Here is a 23,259-nt window from a genome sequence, read left to right as displayed (position 1 = left end):
TTTTTCCAAGCATTTACTTGATGCGTGCTGGGGATGAGTGAGTCACGAGGAATGAGTACAAGATGCCAGAAAGAAACGGAGAAAGGAAAAAAAAAAAATCTCCTAGTTTTTGCACTTTAATCCTAACACTGATTCATTTTTCCCCCCAACAACAGGCACACAGACAGCAATGAGTAAAGGACAGCCAAGCAGAGTGGACCCAACTCAAGAGTTTACAAACTGAGACGAAACCATGGGAGTTTCAGCAGAACTCCGGCAGCACAAACAAAAGGCAAAAGATCAGGAAAGCTACAGAGATACCAAGAGTAATTTCATTATCGTCATCATCATCATATTTACGAGAAGCTAAAGTTTTTTTTCCCCAATGACAAATAGTTAAAAATATACATTTTTAAGCATCATCATCTTCATCATCATCATCATTATTCATCATCATTATTATTATTTCCCTTTGGATTGCTGAGGTCAACTTATCAGAAACTGGATTGCTGGGTGAATTGCAGGGAGACACAATGAACAAACAAGGTTGTGTTGGTCTGCTAAAGAGGAAATATTGTGGTGCTCTTTGGTTTCACTTTTAAGGTTCTTTGTCTGCAATATCTGACACGGCTGCCTTTAAGTTCCTTTGGACTGAAGCTGTCTGGTAGAGGAAACAGACGAGTGAGGATCGAGGGGTGAGTAATGGAGGGTAGACGAGTGAACTCTCTCTCTGTTTCTCTCCCCATTATATTTTCCTTTTTTGCCTTGGCAACCAGAAAAGATACGCAAGTATTTTTGTCCTCCTAGAAACAGTCCACATGTATTTAATGGATAATCTGGATATTGTTGCTTTCCCGTTTCCCCTTAATGCATGTAGAACTCCAACAGAGCCCCCCCCACTCCCACCTCTGTTTAAACAGTGTGATATCATTCTGATGCACTCCTCCTTCTAAAGTCTAGGGCTCAGATCATCGTTAAGCCAAAACTGAGAGTCCCAAACACGTAATGTCTGGGGAAACGTCAGAGTTCCTAGTGCCCCATGGAAAGTAGGAGAGACAGACAGAAAGGAGGAGAGAGACAGGAAAGGAGACAGAGGAGAACAGACCCTTCCCCCCCCACCACCACCCGGTGAATTGGGTGGGTTTTCTATGTGACACCCAGCAATCACAGTCTCAGTCCTCCTCCAACCACCCGCCTCCTTGCATCGCTCCCACAGCACCTCGATGGTACATAAAATCCGATTGGCTGATGGTATGTCCTATGGATCCCCAATCTGCCTTTGGAACTGAGCATTTAAGCCCAGAGAGCACTAGGAGCTGGGCTTTGGGTCACATCGCCTAACAGCAAATCTCCCTCCCCGGGGAAGAGCCGGGATGCCCCCAAAGGAACAGCAATGTGTCTGGAAGGCTGCACTCCTAACGACAGTGCAGGGAGAGTTCAGTGAGGCAGGCGGCTGCAGATCGGACTGTGTTCAAAACTCAAACGTGGAGCGAGGGCCAGGGAGCAGGGGGTACATGGCCAAAGACCCTGACGGCGTGCGTGAGGGGGGTGGCGGACTCTTTTGGCATAGTGGCTTCAAGTTCCAACATAACACTTCCGGGCTCAGTGAGAGAAGTCGCTGGCTGCCATTTTGGCCTCAGACCTCAGTGAATGTGGTATAGTGCAAGAGTCATACAGAAGGACTCTGCAATGAAACAGCCATGTTCACTCCCGGTTCTTCTGACCCCAGACTTCAAGGGGCCAGGCTCTTGCTACAGATGGACTGGGGACTATTTTCAGGTCATTGCATTGTTAGCACCACCCCCTACCTCCCCCCCGCATGGATCTTGGCCTAGCGCCCCTTGTTGGCCCCCTTTCATTTCCTAGTCCACCACCTGGCCCCCAGCCACGTGCCTCCCCCCTTGAAACTCACATGATCCCTGCTTCTTTTAAAGCATTTGTCTATTTGGTTTATCATCAAAGGATATGAGGTATATGATGAACTATCTCTCTTTTACATCCAACAATGGATGAAAAAAATAAATAAAAATAAAGGATAAATGCTGAGCTTGATAGAGACAGAATCTAGCCATTTTTCAACAGAGCATTGCAATGCAGACCGACACACCAATCTCTGTTTGAGCCCCCCCCACCGCTTCCCACCCACATCAAGCCCCACCCTCCCCCTGCATTCCCACCCCTACCATTCCATCATTTTTTGTCATTCTTTTTTTGGTTTCATAGCTGTTTAAAGCTTTTTGTGTATTCCTTAAGAAAGGATGAGGGTTAGGGCAGCATTGTGTTTCAGCCAGCAGCAAGAGCGATATGCGCGGCTCCTCAACGCAATATCAGCTCTCTGGGGCTCCATTTCCCACCCTCTAATGTCTGTCATGCATTTCCTGGGCTCTAGGCTCTATCCTCAGGGATCTGATCTGCCCCATAATAACTGAATCCTTTAACCCTTGGGGTCTATCACACCCAAACCCCCCCCTCCCCCCCCCAACACAATGCTTCAGTTTGGATACATTCGGGCCTCCTTAACTGCCTGTGTTCCTTTTGTCATCTTCTGATCGTGCAGGAAGTAAATTGGAAGGCTGGCCCTTAACCCAGCCTGGTTTCAGGCCTGTAATGACCGCAGACCAGGTCTAGGGCTCATTTGGTTTTGTGTTGTTCTCCAAAGTTAAGGCCATGTTTAATATCCCAAGGGAAGGACAGCACAAGTAGCCACTGCAGACTCCATTAAGGCCATATAGATCCAGTCCCCTAGACAAAGCCAATTTGCTGACGAGAGCTAAGATGGGCAGCTGCAGAGTGTTACGCAGCTGAGCGGCTGAGATGATGGATCAGAGTGCTTCAGAAATAAATCTTGGAGAGAAGTTATTTTTTCCCAGCAGTCTAATCCTCCAGTCCTACAGGGGGCAGTCAATGACCTTCTGCAGGTTCCGGAGTTCCCTGTCAAGCCAGCTACCACTTTCCAGCTAAAGAAAGATGCCCAAACCGCGACTTCAGTTGATGGCAAGAGGTAAGAACTACACCCAACTAGCCTCGTGGCCTTCGAATACCGTGGCCGCAAGCCCTCCCCCATCATGCTAAGGCCACTGAAACTTTTTGGGGGGGTTACTCTGGCATCACAGGAGAGCCAGAGAGAGCACCTGTTAATTAGACAGCCCCCTAGAACACAATGCTGCTCTTACCCTCAGCCGGCTGTGAGGAGGGACAGCAGCAGCTGCCCCACACCCCCCGCCCCACCCGATGCCCTGCCTGAGGCCGGCGACACGATCGCTGCGTCTTCCAGAGAGCCCGCGTCACAGCGGATGGCACTGACGCCTCTAATGTGCCGTTTGAGAACATTTTTGGGATTTGGTTTGAAGACCTGGTCACTTTACCCAGAGTTAAACTTTTAGTTTGTTTTTTTTTTTTTGCCACAATCTCACCCCCCCCACCCAACCTGCTACCACATCTCTATCCCCAACTGTTACAGTTTAAAACAAATAAATACATAAATAAATAAATATACCAATCTCAAAAAAGGCAATAACTTCAAATCAAGCCAACGCCCCATTCCTCTCCCGAAACAAATAGATTCTTTTAAAATAAAAATCCAAAGAGAGATAGTTAGAAATTTTTGGTCTAAAATCAAGTCATTATCATCAACTTTTTTTTTAAGATCTTTTTCTCAAAGTCTTTTTGTAAGTTTTTTTTTTTTACATTAGCAATAAGTAAGCAGTAGAACATAGATCTTTTTCTACAAAATCTATAGAAGCACTAACAGATACATTCCGTCTAAAACTTAATGTAGAGAGTTTTTCTTATCGTTCATAACCCACCTCCCCCACCCCCCGCTTTTTTGTCTGTCAACTTTCTTGTTTGTTCCTTGTCTTTCCCGCCCGAGTGTTTGTGTGTACTCATCAAATACTTACATTTCTTTTGTGTTGTGGCTGTTTGGTACTGTAACGCCTAATACTGAAGGGGGGGCCAGGGTTTTTATGTGGAGCGTGTGGTAATCATGGGGGTGTGCCACAAGACGAGGTTCCATCTGCCTCCGTGCCTAAACAGGCACAGCCCATGACACCTAGCACCTCCTGGACATGGTGATGGACCCCACCCCGCCAGGCGGAGGGCGGAGGGCAGCTTGGCTTAGGCCTCCTTCTGCATTCGTTGTTTGGCTATTTGGTTTATTAGTCGGTTAAAGTTCTGCTTTGGGTTTTTTTTTTGTCGGTTTTGGTATTTTTGTGTGTGTGACTTTTTTTCCCCACAACAGTTTTTTGTTTGGTTTTCTTATCTAATAAAAATTTTGGAAGCTAAATTTTCACAGTATTTTTCCAACCACCTGATAAAAATCTCTAGCACGACTAAGAAAGAAAAGATCCGAAAATAAGTGGCACGTTATCCCAAAACTCAAAGCACTGAGATTAAATTAAGTGAAACAACTTTGACAGATAGACCTGGAAAAAAAAAACGGAATATTTATAAGTTCAGTTCAGTGAGGTCATTAGATATTTCTCCGTCCAGGAACAGTATGGATAAACTGAGCTGGCTGAAAGACAGAGAGGGGGGGGGGGGGAAGGGGGGGAGGCTGGGTGTGGGTCCTGTCTGTCTGGGCGTCCGTCTGTCTGTGTAGCAAAGTCTGGAGCAGACAAACTCAGTCGGTCCGAGACAGATGGACATGCCTGGCCTCCCCCCGCCCCCGGTATCGTCCGTCCTCGTACCCCTCGCCCCCCCATCCTTATTTGGTTTGGTTTCTTTTTGGTTTGCTTCTGTCGTTGTTTTGTTTGGTTATTTTTGGTTTCCTCTTCAAAAAAGCTTGCAGTGCCTGCCTCAGGCTCCCTCTGAGAATCCCACCGGTCATCCCTGCCTGTCTGTCTCCATCACACTGGCTCAGGCCCTTATTTTGTCCTTTCAGTAAAAATCCTCATAGGCAAGAGAGAGGGGCAAAGGGGATGGAGAGCTGGGGGAGGATAGGGGGGTTTTCATCCTCTTTTTTGTCATGGCTGAGTTCTTCTCTGTAAAGTTTAAGAATAAACGCTTTGGTATCCAACAAGAGAGAGTGAGAATCCGTATGTGACAAAGAAAATGAATGAGGCGTGAATGTGATGCACAGACAAGGAACTCATGGCATTGGTGGCTCTCACCCACACTGGTGTAAAGCATCAAGGCTGTCAGATGTGGAATGGAACAAGCGATGACACGTGTATGTGATCCGTTCTCTGAAAATGTTGGGAGAGACAGAGGGACAGAGACGTGTCTCCACACACCAGGTCCCATCGTAATGGGGACTGGGGCTCCCCATAGGACCTCAGCATGGCAGCTTTATGAGCATCGAGTGTTTTTGGTGAGTGGGTGTATGTTTGTATTTAGAGAATAACAGGCATACGGGTCTCTGTGTATGCGTCATACCCATACAGCAAGGTAATGCTACTTTTTTTGGCGCAGAGAAAGTTGCGTTCCACCTAGCTTACGTGTACACGTGACTTTGGTTTTTATTTATTATTGAATGATAATTCTTTGGCAAACCTGTTTCTGGTTGGTTCCGTCGTTTTTTTTCTGTGTGCAGTCATGCAATTCTCTGCTTGTCGGTAAAATTAAAAATGCATGTAGGGCTCAGTACGTGTCAGGTGTACGGGGGAGGGGCTGCTCCCTGTCTCTGCTCAACTTTGTCAGGGTAGATGTTTCCGACGATATGATGATGACGACGACGATGATGATGATGATGATGATGATGATAAGAAGGACAACAATGGTCAGAAGACAAAACCTTAACAGTGAATGTTGCATAAATTGGCACAGGAAGTTGGCAAATGAAAGTCCTTAAAGAAAAAAAAAAACACCCATTGTTCCTATAATTACTTATGGACACTTAACATCGAGAGTGTGATGAAGGACTGATGAGCAAGTGACAGGCAGCAGGGGTGTTCAGCTGAAAGCAGAGGTAGGTAGAGAGAGGCATGGCAACAGTGACTGAGATTCATATAAATCATTTATAAAAAATCAAATACTCAACACAGATGAAAAAATAAAAATGTAAATATATTAACAGAGGAACACAGGGTATATAAAAAGGATGACTTTGTCGTGCTGTTCAGGCATGAGTGTAGCTGTGTGGTGCTGTATAACGGCATTCTGATCCTGGACGGTTCAGTATTTACAGGTCCTTTGGGTAAAGCTTTTCTCTCCGTATTTTTGGTTTCGGTTTTTGGTATTTGGGATTTTGGCATGGTTGTCATTTTTTGTCATTGTGTGTTCTTCCTTCCTCCTTATTTTATTTTTTTTTTGGTTTAAAATCCTTTTCCTTCTTTCCCCTGCATCTTTTCAGTAAAAGTCTTTCTCTCACCTCTTTGTTCTTGCCGCCATCCTAACACACAGTAAAGTTTTTTGTCATTTTTGGTTCACAAGAATCGTCACGTGTCTCCGTCCTCTCGTCCGCTCCCGTTCATTTTTTTTTCAGAGTAAAGAGACAACGCGCGTATTCATTCGTTGACAAAAAAGTCCCACAATGCCTCCTCTCCATCTGCTTAGATAGATAATTTTTTGGTTTAAATCTCCCCCTTTCCCCTTTTCCTCCTCCACCTCTTTCTCTCCTTCTCTCTCCTCTCTTTCATTCTGTGTATTTTTGGCTTTGAAAGACTGAGAGAGAGAGTGAAAGCAAGAAATGGAGGGAGAGAGAAAGATAGCTTTGGTTGAAAGGCGAGGTTTTGTACTTCCTCCTCTTCCTTCTCCTCCTCCCTTGTGATTGGCCCACGGGCTGCGTCACTCAGTCTTGGCTCCTCCCAGAGCGGATGGGCTGTGTGCCACCTCACTGGAGGAGCAGGAAGAAGCACAGCTCGAGCAGGAAGAGGGGGAGCAGGAGGTGGGGCTCATGCTGCTGGCGGCGGGGAACGATGTGTGTTTTGTCGCCTTGGCTACAGCAGCACTGACCAATCCCACGCCGGCACCCGGCCCCATGGGCAGCAGGGCAGAGTGGTTCAGGAAGAGGGAGGATGGCAGGCCCCCACCTGTGCCCCCAGCTCCACCCAGCAACACCTTACTGCCCCCTTCAAGACTGGAAATGGGCAGCTGGCCACCACTGACTGCCAGAGCTGTGGAAGAGCATAACGAGAGAGAAGGGGGATAAAGAGTCACTGTTAGTACACAGCAACCGGCAACCCTGCTGGGATGGATGAAGAGGAGGGATGAAGAGGAGAAGGGAAGCCAGACTGGCCAAGGTCTGATATGTAAATGCACAAGCAGGCAACAGCACAGACATTCACACAAACTGAGGAAGTGGAGGTGAATATGCTCAATGAAATGTGGCTTAACAAGCAGCAAATACCCCAAAACATCAGCTCTATACTCAGAGATATATTTAGCACATTCAGAAATGCTTTTCTCCAGCTTGGACCTTAAGGCTCTCCCTGCTGTGCATTTTCTCTCTTATCCCTACAGCCTACAGTTTCTCTCTCTTTGGCACCCTCTGCTGGTAAGTCTAAGTAATCACTGCACATTCGCTCTGTCTCCCGCTAACACACCTTGAATGGTAGCCAGGGGGTTGTTGCTGATGAGCGCTTGGTTCATCCCTGTGTTAACTCCCATCATTGTGTTCCTGAAACGCACGCATCCACACATGCACACGCAAGCAAGCACATCCCCACAGTCAGGAGGACAGGATCAGACAGACAGGCAGGCAGACATTCAGATAGAAAGAAGAAGAAGGCCAGTTTAGAAGCAGACATGTTTGTTATTCAATGCCTCTGCTCTATTGAAATGCACGGAAAGACATGTTTCACTGTCCTGGTGTTCAATGCGATCACTTTGTAAACGTTTCCCTGTCCTGGTATTCACTGTGACCAGTGTGTAAACATGCATCACTGTCCTAATGTGTGTACACGTTTCACTGTTGTGATGTTCACTGTGATCAGAGTTTAGACCTGTATCAGTGTCACGGTGTTCACTATGATCAATGTATGGACATGTATCACTGTCCTGGTGTTCATTGTGATCAGTGGGCAGACATGTATTACTGCCCTAATGTTCACTATGATGAATGTGTAGACATGTTCCACTGTCCTGGTGTTCATTGTGATCAGTGCGTGGACATGTTTCACTGTTCTGATATTCACTGTGATTATTGTGTAGACATGTATCACTCATGATATTCACTGTAATCTGTGTAGACATGTATCACTGTCTTGGTGTGTGTGCATGTTTCAGTGTCGCGGTGTTCACTATGATCAGTGTGTAGACAAGTTTCACTGTCCTGCTGTTCACTGTGATCAGTGGGCAGACATGTATTACTGTCCTGGTGTTCACTATGATGAGTTTGTCGACGTCTCAGTGCATGGTTACCTACATATCTTTCAAAAATCTAAACTTTAAAATGCAAAGAACAGAACATAGAAAATGACAATTGTTTATGTTTGTGCATAAACGGTACCATATATGTCCATTTGGTAAAACTAAACAATTGAATCAACATTTTTTAAGAAAACCATTTTCCCCGTATTTTTCATACATACCAAAAATATAGCATTGAACTTATGGGCTCGGATTTTTGGAGGAATTATGAGATAATAAGCGGTACACTGCAGAGACACAACATTTGCACATTTCTCCCTGAGTTCTGAATAAGAATACATGTGTGTGTGTGTGTGTGTGTGTGTGTGTGTGCGTGTCTGTGCCAATGCACGCGCCATCTGCTGCTGTGACCTGCTGTTGTCGCCGTGTGTGTGTGGGGATGTGCATGAGAGCAGGCGTCTCCACTCCAACTGTCGTATTCACCTCAAGTTTGCAGCGAAATCGGTGATGCAGTGAGACACGTCACCGTTCTTTTTACCCATACGCCACAAGCTGTAAACACAAAAACCACACAGAGGGTTAGCAGTCTCTGCTAAGAGGGGGAGGGGTGCGACTCGGCTGAAGGGGGAAGGGTCAGCGTCTGCCTGTGTGGCAGCCAAGGTGGATCAAGGCCAATCCTGGTCTGTATGTGTGAGGGTGTATGTGTGTGTGTGGAATCTGTATTCTCTGCGTGTGCCTGGACTGGGCTGCAGGAGGCACCAGGTAAGCCCTTACCCTGTGTTGAGGCTCAGTGTGCTGTGGCTGGGAGGAGCGGGGCTGGCTGTGCTGCGAGGAGGCGGGGTCACTGGAGAAGGGGCGGAGCTCATGGTTGCAGTGCCGCTTGGGGTCAGAGGGCAGACTGAAGACATCGTGGTCACTATGGAGGGAGCTAGGAACAGAGACAACAAGCCATAAGGCACCAGGAAGTTCACGTCACAACTTCCTGAAGCTGGACCTCAAGCCAGAGAAGCTACTTCTCTTTTTTTTGCAAGTTAAGAAGCAGAGCCTCATGGAGTTAGCATGGGACCCACCTGTAGTGCTGAGGCTGGTGACAGCCTGGGACAGCCCCGGACTGGACATCTGGAGGGCGCCGGAGAGACAGAGAGAGGAGAGGCAGATGGAGGGGAGAGACGTGAGATAGCATGCATATGTGAGCCGACATGTCTCTGTGTGTCTGCACTTAGGGCTGTGGTTAGCGGCTAGAGACAGAGATGCTAAATCAAGAGCACTCTAGGGATCAGGAAGAGGGAGAGGTTTGGCAGTACAGTGGTGTGGGGAGTGTGCCACTGCACCTCAGTTAGGAGAGGATGGGAAATGCAGGTCTATCACACAGGTCAAACATGCGGGGTGGGCGGTGTTGGGGGGGGGGGCATCCAGGCCACAGCAGGAGCAGTGGAAGGGGGTGCGGGGGGGTGGGTGAGTGCGGGCCGTACCATGTGCGGGCTGTAGCAGGGGGGTTTGTGCGTCGGAGGGGGGGGCTGGCTGGGCAAGGGAGGGGTGGCGCTGGTAGGGTTGATGCGTTTCTCTTTCTGGCGTCGGTTGCAGAACCAGACCCGGATCACCTCCTTCTCCATATTCAACTGCTCCGCGATCAGCAGGATTTCCTCTGAGGTAGGCTTCTGGTTCTGGAGAAACAGCGGACATCCATCAGCACTAGGTTTGCTAGAGCCACGCCAGGCCCTGTACTGCTCCGCCAGAATCACGCCATCAATGTGACTGTCGGCTCTCTGATAGACTAATCCATCACACAACTCATTTTAGCTGTTATTAATGAAAAACAACTTATGATTAATGGTACTGTAATTAACAACCTAATTCGTTAGCAGGGCCTTTGGGAATATGGTAACAGGTTCTTTGGGGAGCTGCACTTTAATTAGTTCTGCAGTAGAGTAATTGCGTGGGATGTTACTTAAAAATCAATATCATATCAAAAAGACTAAAGAAATTAGCGACCCTAATAGGGGTTCTTGAGCAGAAGTCTGAGCCAGATGTGCATGGATTGTGTGCTGATTGTCCCAGTAGGGCCACCATAGACCGACTGCTCTTAAAGGGATAGGCTAACTCACCGCAATGAAGCTGCGTTCTAAGGCCACGCGGACATTGGTCTCAATGCTGGTGCGCTTCTTCCTGCGGCGGCCAGGGAGTCCCTCAAAGCCCAGCGACGGGGAGGAGAGAGAGCTGGGGCTGGGCAACGTACTGTCGATGGACATGGTCTCTGTCGGGTCGGGGGGTGAGAGATTAGGCAGGAATTCATCGCGTGACTTCTGAGTGATGTCATAGCCACACACGCCCCCCCCCCCTCACCACAAGCCACGTTCGGCCCCCTCTCTGAAGCTTCGCCCGCGTACATATTTTCCAGTGTTTTGGCTTTTCCGTCACTGTTGCAGCACCTTTGGCCTCCTCTGCCCCCCCAGTCGCCCACCACGGTGCGCAGCCCCTGCACTTTCGCCCAGCTGCCGCCCCACTGCTCACCGGCATCGTTGAGCCACTTCTCCAGCAGCGGCTTCAGCTTGCACATGTTCTTGAAGCTCAGGTTGAGCGCCTCGAAGCGAGAGATGGTCGTCTGGCTGAAGTCATTGCCATACAGTTTGCCCATGGCCAGCCCCACGTCGCCCTGATGTAGACAGCCATGGCGTTAGTGACACGGGGGGGGGGGGGGGGGGGGTCATGACAGCAGTAGGCTGGGGAGGGAAATGGAGGGGCACCTGTGTGAAGCCCAGCTTGATTCTCCTCTGCTTGAAGGTGCGTGCAAACTGCTCCAGCTCCTCCAGGTCACTGGGCTCCTCGGGGTGGGAGCCCACGGAGTTTGCCGAGCTCACGCCGCCGTCCATGCCCTTGTCTCTCTGTGGTGGGGAGGTACGGTTACCATAGTGCCCAGGTACACGGCTAGCAGAGGGACGACAGGCATCCCCAAGCGAGACACGGTGACCCACCTGTGCTTGAAGCCCCAGTCTGGATGGAGCCGACAGGAGGCTCCCTTGGTTTTGCTGAGGTAGCGGAATTAAATTTGGTGTCGATAGCAGACCTGGGAAAAGAAAGCATGCAGATGAACTGACGGCTGACACTGTTATCGCTCATAATTACCCAGCTGAACATCACCCCAGTGAATACAACCAGTATGACATATAACCAATGTAGCCTGGAGGGGCAAGGGAGTGAGAAGAGTGGACCTGATGGCCGGTCCTGTCGATTAGTGTGATCCGATAATAATTTAGGTATTTGCTCTACGAATGTTAATTTGAGGTTATTTTGGAAAGAACAATAGAGATGCTGAACAATTGTGCATCTTTTATAACTTTTAAATAACACTGAAAGAATGTGGTTGACAAATTAGCAGAGGTGGAAAGTTCAGGACCAAAAAGTACAAATCCAGTCCACGTTATTTTTTTTTCAAACCAATCAGTTGAGTACTCTGTGGCATTGACTCATTATGCTCTACTGATTGGTTGAAACAAATCCGTGGTCTGGATTTGTACTTTCTGGACCTGAACTTTCCACCTCAGATTAGGCTCTAATCACACACTGTTGTTTATACATCTGCCATCTGCCAAGTGCCTGTCCAGCACAGCTTCACATTGAGCCAGGAATGCTACTCAGCTCCAAGCTGTACTGCTGTAGCCGTTAGCTGGTTAACGTGTTCAGGCCGGGCTGCCCTATCTGACATTAAAGCAAAACCACGCTGGTTTGTACCAGTGTTGGCTGTTTAATAATATCATTTAGTAATGTTGGTAGGGGAATAAGTAACTGGCACGTTCTACACCTTGAGATGTCTGCGGACCGATTTATGTCGTACAAAAGCATCACAGACCGGTAGTATGGTGGCTGGGGTTGGGGGGGGGGGGGGGTCCCTATTATAAAATATGCTAAGCTGAGGGGGAAGGTATGCAAAGTGTATGTAAATATGGAACACTGTATATTATCATTCAATACAGGGCTGGTAGCAGCTCCATCCCCCCCAATCCCCCCCCCAGGTGGCCTACATCATAGGGAGGGTCCTGATGAGGTGGGCGCATGGCGCAGTAACCACCTAAAGGAAGAATGTGATGCTCTGTGGCTTTGCTTTGCTACATGGGGGGTTGTTCTAAAAAGTCTCTCGTAAAATCTACCATCTTTGGCCATGTTTGCAGACTAGCACAATGTAACTGACATCCATTAATCACATTCAATGTGACTATTTTTTTATACCAATTCTAAACCAAACTATCCCTGACACAACTGTTATTCTACATAAGTGGTGCTCCCCCTAGTGTCAGTGTAGAAAATTACTAGCGCTGCTTTTCTGTAATTCTTTAAATCTCCTAATGTAATTGCTGTAGCTCTACATTTATTGTGCAGTGTTTAGCTCTGTATTTAAGTGTGCATTGTGTCTAGATCTTTATGGAATGGATGCCCAATTCTCCACGCTTGCAATCCCATAGGCCCTCCTGCAAGCCTGAGCCCCTCACCTTGTTGCCCTTGCTGTGTTTGGGGCAGAAGGAACTGCGCAGGTGACTGTAGGTGGTGTCCAGGCACCAGGACTAATTGCTGCAGCTGCAGCAGGTGCTGGATATCCTAAAAGGGGGTAAGGAAAGAGGAATGGAATGTGAGCTGGGAGGCAGAAAAAGCGGGTGGGGCCCTGTGCCAAGACGGGAACAGCTGACTGGCCAGCCGTACCTGGGCAGTGAGCTGGATTGGCTGAGAGAGGGTAAGCTGCGGCGGAGGGGGCGGAGCTGGGGTCCCTGCCTGCTGCTCCTGTGTGCTGTGTGACTGCGACTGTGCTGTCTGTTGACTCTGCTGCTGCTGTTGCTGCTGCTGCTGCTGCTGATTGGCTGCATGGGCGGCGTGAGCGGCGCTGGACTGCTGCACGGCAGCTGCCAGAAGCTGAGCCTGCGCCTGCTGCAGTAAGAGCTGCTGCTGCGCTGGCAGGAGGGCAGTGAGCTAACGGAGATAAGGGGAGGCGGGGAGGAAGGAGGGAGAAGGCAGGAGGGAGACCATCAAAGGGGAGGCAAGCAGAGCGGGAAACCGGCCCTCCAGGAGCCGGGGGGAGCGTCTGGCTGAGCTGACGTCTGGCAGCAGGGGGTACAGAGAAGTGGGGGCACAGAGGGAGGCGCAGCATGCAGGGCGGGTAACGTGGGGCTGGGAGTGGTATACGGGAGCTATACTAAGCCAGAGTGGGAAGCAGGGTCCGGGTACAGGGAAGGATGAAGGCAGAGTGGCCGGGAAGCGGGTGAGCAGCGAACCGGGACTCTGAGGAGGCAGGTAGCTGCTGGGTGACTTACCCCCGCCAGCTGACTGCCAGTAAGCATGAGCTGCGTGTGGGGCAGGGCCGCCTGTGAGGGGGCCGGTGCGGGGCTGGGGGACATCTGACCGCACTCCTCGAGTTTGCCCTGAGAGAGAGAGAGAGAGAGAGATGGAGACGCATGAGCGGGGGCAGCCCAGGGGGTGGGCAGGGAAGTTGTATCAGCAGAAACATGAATCATCTCAAAGTCACCAAATTCACAGAAGGCCAGAAACCAGGAAGGATGGCGATAATAAGGGTGCAGAATAGTGGGCGTACGCAAGAGCTTCACTCTCACCCTAACTGATGGCGTGAAACCAGCATTTCGATCGGAGGAGGGTGACTGAGCGAATGCGGCCTTGTCCACAGAAGCAGCCTGAGAAGGTCCGAGTTTCAACCACAGGCTGAAAATGTGCTGACCTCCTGAGCTAAGATGGGCAGTAGGGGGGGAGGGAAGGGCTGCGAGTGATGGAGCCTCGTCAGAGTAATTCCATCCTGGCCTGGGAGTTATGTGCAGCGGGTCTAGATACAGGAGACCCCAATTAGAAATGAGCCAAACTGACGAAAAACAGTTTGGTTTATTGTTCCAGGAAATTAAAAAAGCTACAGGCCAGCAGTGACAGGAGGCGATGCCCCCAGTGGACCTCCTTAGCTGATGGGGTGCACTTTCCTCAGGTCCAATATTAATTTTGGTCATGCTGAGTCATCCAGAACCTGATGGGGTGTTTCCTCAGCCCAGAGAAACCTGCAGACCGGACACCATTATCAGCTAGGATGTTACCGTCTGTCCCACGGCACCCCCTTCGGAAGAGGGGGCCGTTTGGCCGTAAGGTAGAGGGGGCCCTTCAGGGGAGGCCTTTCCTCCGTGAAATGAAATGATACTTTTCGCATCACGCTCTGCTCAGGTGTGTTTGCAGCTGGGGCTCGAGCACAGGGTCAGACATGATCTGACACACCTGGAGCATGTCAGGAGGATTAAGGGCCTTGCTCTAGGGCCCGATGATGTGACTATTCTGTCCACCACGGGACTGGACCCCACAGCTTTCCTATCACGAGCCACACGCTTCCCTTAACCCCCTTAAATTTAAACACTGAGCTTTGAAAATGTGAATAGTGTATTCAAGACTGTCTTCCTCAAGGATTGCATAAGCATAAAATGTTAATACGCTTCCAAGGAGCCACAATAGAGACAGAAAACACATTCAACAGAATAGCCTTTGACAGGCTAAAAACACACCTGCTTTTCCTTGGGGGGGGGTGGGGGGGGGCTGCTTCTCACACTGTTACCTGGAACACAACACTCACCGCACCAGCGGGGTCTACAAAACACCACGACCCTGAGCGGATCCTTCAACGTGGGAGCCTCGGAATTAGTCGACATGGTGCAAACCTACCAGCACGCTTGGCCACATCGGACTGGATGTTTTCAAGCAGGAAGTTTAAGTAACTGACCATCTAAGAACACCTTGTAGTTTTTACCTGACAGCCTTTACTGAAACACACGTCCATCCTTCCAATGGTATTTTTAAGATTGGTTTCAAATTCCTGGCAACAATATCAAGGTTTTACCTCCTGCAGTTGAAATAAGGCACATTCTTTTACTGACAGAGGATGTTTTGCCATAGAGGTCCATCACATGGAAACTAACCCGGAAAATCCGATTATTTGAGCTCCTAAAATACAGCTGACTTTTTACAATGCTTCATTGTTGCTATAACCAGCTCTGCACTGGACAGAACCAGTAGCTGGAGAATTACTCCTCTGTTTTCCTATCATTTATTCACTCCATTTCAAATATCTTACCTTCCTTCTATTCAGTCCATCCTCTTCTCGCCTATAACCATCGAGATCTCAGTGAGAATAATATATATGAGTAACGACGCTATCACTCTGGAAACTGGATACTGGTGGGATTACCACAGAGAGATCCAGCAGATGGGATGACTGCCTACACCTGCTCTTTACAGCCTCCAGGGGGCGTTACGCCCTGTCGCAATCACTGGCATCACCGCACGTGCTCAGTCTGCCCCTGTCCACATCTCCCCTGTACTGTCCATCACGGCCGGAAGTGAACCTTCCCTCAGTATCACACTGACTGCCAGTGTCTCAGTGTGACGAGAGTCGCATTCCTGCTAGGGAATCTCTCACCCTCCACCACGCCGCACGCATCCTCATTCCCAGAATATTGGAGCACCGTGCTGGGGCATGCCCAAACCGGTACAAGTACAAACTGCCCTGATTTGCATATTAGTAAGTCTCAATGCAAATTAGCTTCTAATTGTTCAGCACAAGCTGAACTTTATGTCGAGAGATCATTTGGAAGCAGGAAATTTAATGTAAGCATTCTGCTCGCACAGATCGATGCCAGCCTCTCTCGTTCCATCGTCCCCACAGACACGCACATGCACATACACATATACACGCACACACACACACGCACACACGCACTCACCTTGGTGCTGTTCAGAGTGGGTGAGAGGGAGAAGGGACTGATTTTCATTGGCTGAACCTGTCAGAGAGAAGACAACACTCTGTAAGAACAGGCTGCCAAACAAAAGCTCACACAGTGCCTGCTAGGAGGCTACATTTAGGTGTCACCAGATGTTAGGAGGTTACCAAAAAGTATCCTGTCCATCAGCCATATTGTCCAGGCGTCACTACTGTACTGTTATTACATCAGCCTCCTGCCATGTGGTGTGTAGGACAGGCTACAGACTTACATTTAAATGTAGTTATAAGGCATTATGTAAGGTTATGAGATATATAAGATGTGTGAGACGACAATACAAATGTGCCAAATAAGGAACAGGAGGCAGACCTGATGGTTGGTGTCTGGGCCGTTTCTTTCTGAGTCTGTGGAGAAGAGAGAGAGAGCGAGAGAGAGGTGGATTGAGCAAGTCAAGGATGCATAGGCTGTACAAGACAGGCAAGCAGCCTCAGTATATCAGGAAAAGACGGATGATCAGCGAAGGGCCGTGCGGGGAGAATGTCGGAGTGAGCGCCTGGCTGCAGGGCGGCCTGGCTGCAGGGCGGCCTGGCTGCAGGGCGGCCTGGCTGCAGGGCGGCCTGGCAGCGCTTGATTCCCTCCCGTTAAGGGGAACATCTGGCTGACTCTGCTGTGACTGCTTTCTGAAAGCTCCTCCTCAATGGCTGAATGAGAGGCTTCCCATTGCCTCCTAATGGTAGCATCGCTGAATGGGAAATGTGACTCGGTTCAAATGCCGCCCCGTAAGCAACCAAAAAACAGGACTGGAAGCAAATTATGGAGACGAGGCAGATGGAAATAAGATGGAAATAGGAGAGCATACAAGGATTCAGGATGCAAGTACACAGCTGTAGTCACCAAAAAACTGCTGACAAACTTTGGAAGGGCCCGATGTGAATGAGGTGTCTTACGGTATAAGTGACGATAAAAATCTTTTGTGGGTGAGTTTTGTGAGTCTCACACAAATTTCGCTGGCTTGCATTCTCTCTCACAACACTCACACACGCATGAAAGATCGGAAATAGTGAGAAATCAAGAAGCATATGCTGTGATATTTAGGACAGAAAAAAATAGGCTGCGATGTAGAAAAAGTGATTAATACACATTGAAAAAGAGACGCCGACACACACACGCAGGTACACACGCCCACGCATGCACGTGTACCGACACAAGAGAAACAAAAATCAGTTCTTACCTGTGCTCTCCATCGGAGAGTCGGCTCCTTGCTTCTCAATCTCTACTGGCTTTGACATCCTGATATCTACAGGTGAAAAAGGGGATGGAGGGATGAGGAGAGAGGAAGATGGTTGTTAAGACACCTGTCCAAGAGGTGGTGCGTCCGAGCTCCACACAGGGCACGGCACCTCCAATGCATCGCAGACAGAAAGATGGAGGCAGGCGAGTGAGAGAAAGCCAGTGTGATCTGTTACCTTTGTCACTTTTCTGTCCTTTTTTAACATTATTTTGGCGTTTAATAGTACAGGAACATAATCTTTTTATTTCTACAATAAAGCAACTCCTGAGCTTATGGTTGCCGTCCACTGAGCTTGTTGTTAAATGCGTCTATAGGCGCTGAAAGCCTCATTTCCTGTCTATGTATGAAAACACTGTTCTGTGAGAGTCTTTCTTTCGTGTCCCACTAGTGGTGTCTTCCCCCATCGCCTGCCCCCCGTTTGTGTTCCATGCCCGAGCCTCGGCTTTACTCCGTGAACTCTGCTCCCCATCTCCTCCCTTTCATGGAAGGGGACATGGAGAGCAGAGCCTTGGCAAGCGTCCTGGAGACATTTCGGGGCTCCCCTCAGCAAGAGAGCGCCAGTCTGTTGTTAGTACTGCTGAATTTCTAAGGTCATGGATACCTCTGACGTTCTGAAGAAAGATGGCCGATAGAGAGTAATGAATTGACGAAGTGTTCTGAGGTGCAATATTAAACCAGGAGGTTGTGGGTTCAAAGGGGAACAAACAGGTATTATTAGGTGTTTGATGGAAAAAAAATATCACAGCAAAGCAGACCTTAAAAATCCTCAAAATTACAAAACACCCCAAAAATTTCCCACAAAGGCTTGGAGCAAATTAATCAGAAAAGCAGCTGTTGACTCCATGTTACGTGGGGGTCATGTGACTTGCTAGTTCATTAACTGTGTGACTGTTTAATATGCAGTCCCACAAGGACACAGCGCTCAGGCTCATTAAACACAGTCCCCTTCCACTATGTCCAAACATGAAATCCAAAGCGCAACGAGTATGAAAGTTTATTCAACCGAAGTCTCAATTGCTTCAAATTTTAAATCTTCAGATAAAATGTCATAAAATATATATTAAGCAAATATGCTCGTTAAAACTATCAGTTATGCTTTGATCATCCTAAGGTTTAAGTAATTGCATTGGTTATTTTTAATTTACATAATATTAATTTTAATTGATGCAACGTTTTATATGAAAAGCAACTGACAAGCATTATAGTTAACAGCAGAGAAAATGCATGACAGTTAATAGGTGTGGAACATAAATATGTAAGTGTGTTGATGTTTATTCATGCTAATACTATATATATATATATATATATATATATATATATATATATATATATATATATATATATACACACACAGATAGTTTTAATAATATATATTTTAATTATATATATAAACATGAATTGTTCTTAAATATTGTAATATTTACCAATCATTACTTTGATTATAAAATTGTTATAGATCTGTGAAATGAGTCTTGAATTCTTTCAGACTTCGGTGACAAATCAACGCAGTGTAAAAACATAAAACGTCTAGTTGTAACCGTTCAAAAATACAAAAAAAAAAAGAAGAGAAACACTACTTAGAGTTAGAATAAACTTCTGGTGAACCGCCTAGAATGTCTAGTCCCCTGTTGTCGCCGTTATTATAGCATTTCTCTGTGATATTTTCAATTTTGGATAAGATTATAGAAAAGAGAAACGTAAAAATTACCATTAACGCACTGAAGCTTAATAATAATTGCAAGGATTGTACCGAAATGTCGCGCCGCTTGTTCATTTTAATATCTCTTTAAAGAAATACGAATTTGGTGGTTAAACATATTGAGATGGTTCACTGGCAGTCGGTTTTCAGGTTATACACGGGAGAGGGCAGCGCGGCGAGGCTGTCTGTCTGTCCGCGTCTAAAGCGACTTCAAAGGCGACTCAGGCTCCTTTCAGCTCATCCTGCCGGCAGCTCGCCGGTTTTCTAAAGCCCGAAACGCGGGGCACACGGGCGGATCATTTCAGTGCAGAGCCGGTTTGAGGTCGCCTACCTGCCATCCCCGCTGTCAGGGGACGTGGCGGAACAGCGGCGGCGGCGGAGATGAGCAGGTCCAGGCGCCTGCGGAGCGTGGAGACTATGCGGCTCCGTGTGACTCAGCGAGGTGTTTTTCCTCACACGCACACGCAGGCATACACACGCTCGCTTAGTGGTGCTCTAACACATTAACAAGGTCATCGAGGGTTACCCTCTGACACTGTACTCCTCCAACTTCTGTGACTTTCTGGACCGATTAATCACTTATTTGAAAAATCCGTAATCAGCAATGTCTATAGATGATTACTTTGAGTTCTCCTTTTAAGGTTAATATTAAATAAGGATGCTCTTTTTTGGTCTTATCTCCCATCATAAACCAATACAGGACACACACTCGCAACTGGTGGTGTCAAACAAGGTGTTTTCCCCCCTTTTTGTTTAATCTGTGCTATTTTTGGGTACCGCCCACTCATCTAAGCTCTTAACTGTCTTAATTTAACTTGCCATCCTACCTGTTTCTCTTTTTCAGACTTTGCAGTTACAATGACCACCTGGTGGGCGTGTTTGTGTTAAACTCTCCCTTTCATCCAGTTTTTTTTTTGATGAAACGTGGAGAATGAACGCCACTTGACCCAAACTCCAGACCGATTGCGACTAAGCGGCTGCCCCACGTTATCGGAGTGCGCGCCTGCTGTCCGGAGCCCGCTTTCTGGTGGTCCCCGGCCACCTGGTACACGTGGTCCACCGTCAACGTGACGAAGGCCGCGGCCACCTCCTGTGTGAGCGGGTGACTCAGAATTATGCTATCCCATTAACTCATCATTTCCTGTTTTACCAGTTTAGCCCCTTTCCTCGCTGTGGGACAGTCCCCATCCCCAAGAGAGAGTAAGAAGAGAGATGCAGCGATGAGAATGGAGAGAGCAATGGAGGAAAGACAAGAGGCAGAGAAGATGCATCACACAGTCAGCCAGAGGTCTGTACTGGCAGCTCTCAGTTCTTGCCCCCCCCAAATTACCCCCACTGCACCCCGACCTGCTACTCCTTTCCCGTTAAGGGAAGAGTGTGTTTGTATCAAGATGTTTTTGGGAAAATTCACACTGATGTGCCGCTTGGGTCATGGCGGGGGAAATAAAAGTCTGCGTTTTGGGAGGGGGGGGGGGGGTGTTTTACAAAGACAGGGCTGAAGGCCCGGACTAACAATGGCTGCCACGTTGTGAACAGCGCTACAGAAATAGCCCTTCAGGCCTCCTGGTACCATTTTCAGCCCCCTGTGGAGGGACGCATCTCCCATTGCGACCATGGGTTGTAAATCACTTAAAAATCACCAGCAAAGGAACACAAACGGGGGACGCCATGGTAATGCCTCCGAGTTCACTCACGAATCGGACACGAACACACAACGGTATTCAGACACACACTTCTCCTTTTCAAAAAAATGCAAATACAGGCAACGAATGACTAACGGTGAATACCACCTGCAGCTTGCATCTATCCCCCTGGCTCCTCTCTCTCTCTCTCTCTCTCTCTCTCTATCTCTCTCTCACTCTCTCTGGCTTCTTCTCTCATTCTCTTCATCTCCGATAAAGTCTGAAAAGTCAGTCTGCTTCGAACCAAACACAGGACCCAAGGCATCCCCTTAGCCAAACTCCAGACCGAGTGCATTTAGGGATAGAGATAGGCCTCCTTGATGTCTCGATAAAAGGTCTGAGAAAACGACTTGTTTTGAGAAACCCCATTACCTTTGAACATTATACAGCATGGAGGTGGGGGTTGATAACCCTTAATAAAAAGCAACAAAATTGGCCAGATCAATAGGTGTCACTCAGGGCACACAATGTTATCCATTAATATTCAGAACGGGCTTCGAGATTAATGTCATCCGGCTTATGAGGTCACAATTTCTGCGGCGTGTTTTATACACTTTTTATATATGTTGGTATAAAAGTGTGGTATTTTGTGTTTGATGTCTTTGGAGCGAGCAGTGAAGGCAAATTACTGCTGTGTGTGTTTTTATGAAGCACACTGTTTGACAGTAAGAGATGGGTGACTAGGAGCGGTTAGTGTTTTACCATGTGTTTGCACTTAGCATTTTATGATATTTAGTATAATCATCAGTGGGGTTTTAAGGTGCCTGAGCCCTCCATGCAATGCTGGGCAGTGAATTATGGTGTAGTGTCTGGTTCTCTCACTTCCTCTCTAAACTTCCTCTCAGACTGGGCTGAACTCAGTGTAAACCAAACTCTTACAGTAAATAATGCTATTAATACTGCGCTGAATATGCGTACACATACTCAGGAGCAAGGCGCACACACTAATGCTTGCGATTAATTACACCATGCACAATGAATGGAACGTAAATGTTTTTGGGTCTGTTATGGTTCAGCGCTCACCAGCTGTGGCCTGTATTACGAGCTATTTAAACATAGATATATCTTAGTTATATTTTTTAAGTATTTTTCATCTGTAATGTACATAAAAGTGGTAAAAATCTGCCAGCGGTACGTGCCGTCCCCCCTCACAGTTCTATCCCAGATGTCCGCTGTAGAAATGAGGTTCCTCTGGTTGCCTGACACACTCAGCACCCACTTTTGCATCACGCTTTTCTCTCACCGGGACACAGCGGGCACCATCTACCGTACCCCCAGCAGCTGAACTGCTGTGCGGTAAAGGAGCCAAGCAGACGAGGCATTTTTAACAGGGGCACCTGTCAGGTTGCCAATGGTCGGACGCTCCTACGGCAAGTGGCCACAGAGCAGTATGCCATTTGGATTCAAGTCAAGGCCGTTGCCGGGTCTTCGATCCGCGGATCACATGACCCGGTCTTGGAGAGCAACGACCCTCGGCTGTGACTTCCCAGCTTTTCAGAGTGATAGAAAAGAGGAAGAGGGCTTATCAATGGCAGGTAACATACGGAGCGGCCAGCATTTGATCTGGAATCATCTTCAGCCACACACTGCACAGTAAACACAAAGCCCAGTGGTCTAGAGCCCCCCTGACACAGCTCACAGTCACAGACATACAGCCAACAGTCAGACACATCAAGGTCAGAAACCAGGCCTAAGACTCTTCGCGCGCAACGTAAGGTGAGGGGCCAGCTGGTCGCGGCCCTACGTGATTCGTCGATGATGCTTGCCGAGACAAAGTCACACACAACAAGACAAACGAAATGACCGAGTTCAGCAGTACTGAGGACACTCTTGCACATGATTCATTTTGACGTGTGAGTGGGACATGACTCTTTGTACAAAGCATGCTCCGGGCCACACAGAAGCGTCTCAGGAGTCTGGTACAATCAGAAGGACAAACTGGCGGCATGTCATACACACCTGCTAGCTAGTGAATTCAAAAAGTACATCTGTTTACAAATACTAGCATACATACAACCCATCATTGCTCTAGTTCTCACAAGAAAATACATCCGATGTCACTGGTACACGCATTCAGAGAGCGGGTGCATGATAGCGAGAGACGGCAATCCACTCAGCGAGTAGACGAGCCCTGCCTTTGCTACAGTAGACTCACGCCTGACCTTTCGTTCTGACTGTGACCAGTCAACCCGCTTTTGATGTCCGCTAATTACCAGAGTTTGCTGAAGGCAGGACAGCTAATTAATATCTCAGTACTGCCATGGGAGAAGCTGTTAATTAGCCCTTAGTAAGAAAAGTGTAAAAAGACTCACCCTGTAACCAAACATTTGAGTGCACCATGGCTGAGCTCTGTCTGTCCGCCAGTCTCTCTTTACTTGCACCTAGTTTGTTCTCTATCTATCTATCCATCTCTCTCTCTTTCTCTCTCTCTCTCTATCTCTCTCTCCACAAGGGGGGAACAAACTGATCATGAGGGGAGGGGAAAATAGTGTGTCTGCTTCTGTTTACCATCCTCCCTCGAAAACGCTCCCTCCTTCCACCACTGTCGCCGCCCCCAGCACCCCACATCCTGAAGACAGTGCGCAGAGAACGAGAGGGTGGCGGACGACATAC

The 23,259-nt window shown here is 48.1% G+C and overlaps 1 protein-coding gene across 8 annotated transcripts; it reads right to left on the bottom strand.

Moving 5' to 3' along the window:
* Nucleotides 1-5,917: 5,917 nt before the first annotated feature.
* Nucleotides 5,918-23,104, bottom strand: pou2f2a (POU class 2 homeobox 2a). Of its 8 annotated transcripts, XM_049026464.1 has the most exons (17): nucleotides 22,959-23,104; nucleotides 17,206-17,271; nucleotides 16,344-16,378; nucleotides 15,978-16,034; nucleotides 13,527-13,634; nucleotides 12,922-13,185; nucleotides 12,714-12,819; nucleotides 11,202-11,293; nucleotides 10,974-11,111; nucleotides 10,741-10,882; nucleotides 10,335-10,483; nucleotides 9,702-9,893; nucleotides 9,300-9,348; nucleotides 9,004-9,157; nucleotides 8,713-8,781; nucleotides 7,464-7,537; nucleotides 5,918-7,034 (listed from the first exon to the last, which is right to left on the bottom strand). In XM_049026464.1, exons 1-17 carry the CDS (start codon nucleotides 22,984-22,986, stop codon nucleotides 6,706-6,708), a joined length of 2,052 nt encoding a protein of 683 aa, XP_048882421.1. In that variant the 5' UTR covers nucleotides 22,987-23,104; the 3' UTR covers nucleotides 5,918-6,705. The 8 variants fall into 8 exon arrangements, with proteins under 8 accessions (XP_048882421.1, XP_048882418.1, XP_048882423.1 ...); XM_049026461.1 differs by having other exon boundaries at nucleotides 10,974-11,293; XM_049026466.1 differs by lacking the exon at nucleotides 12,922-13,185.
* Nucleotides 23,105-23,259: the final 155 nt, after the last annotated feature.

This window comes from Brienomyrus brachyistius, chromosome 9, assembly GCF_023856365.1.
Source record: "Brienomyrus brachyistius isolate T26 chromosome 9, BBRACH_0.4, whole genome shotgun sequence".
In the NCBI taxonomy this organism is placed as follows: domain Eukaryota; kingdom Metazoa; phylum Chordata; class Actinopteri; order Osteoglossiformes; family Mormyridae; genus Brienomyrus; species Brienomyrus brachyistius.
Note: the sequence above shows the minus strand (reverse complement) of the source record. Positions and strands in the feature narration are given on the sequence as shown.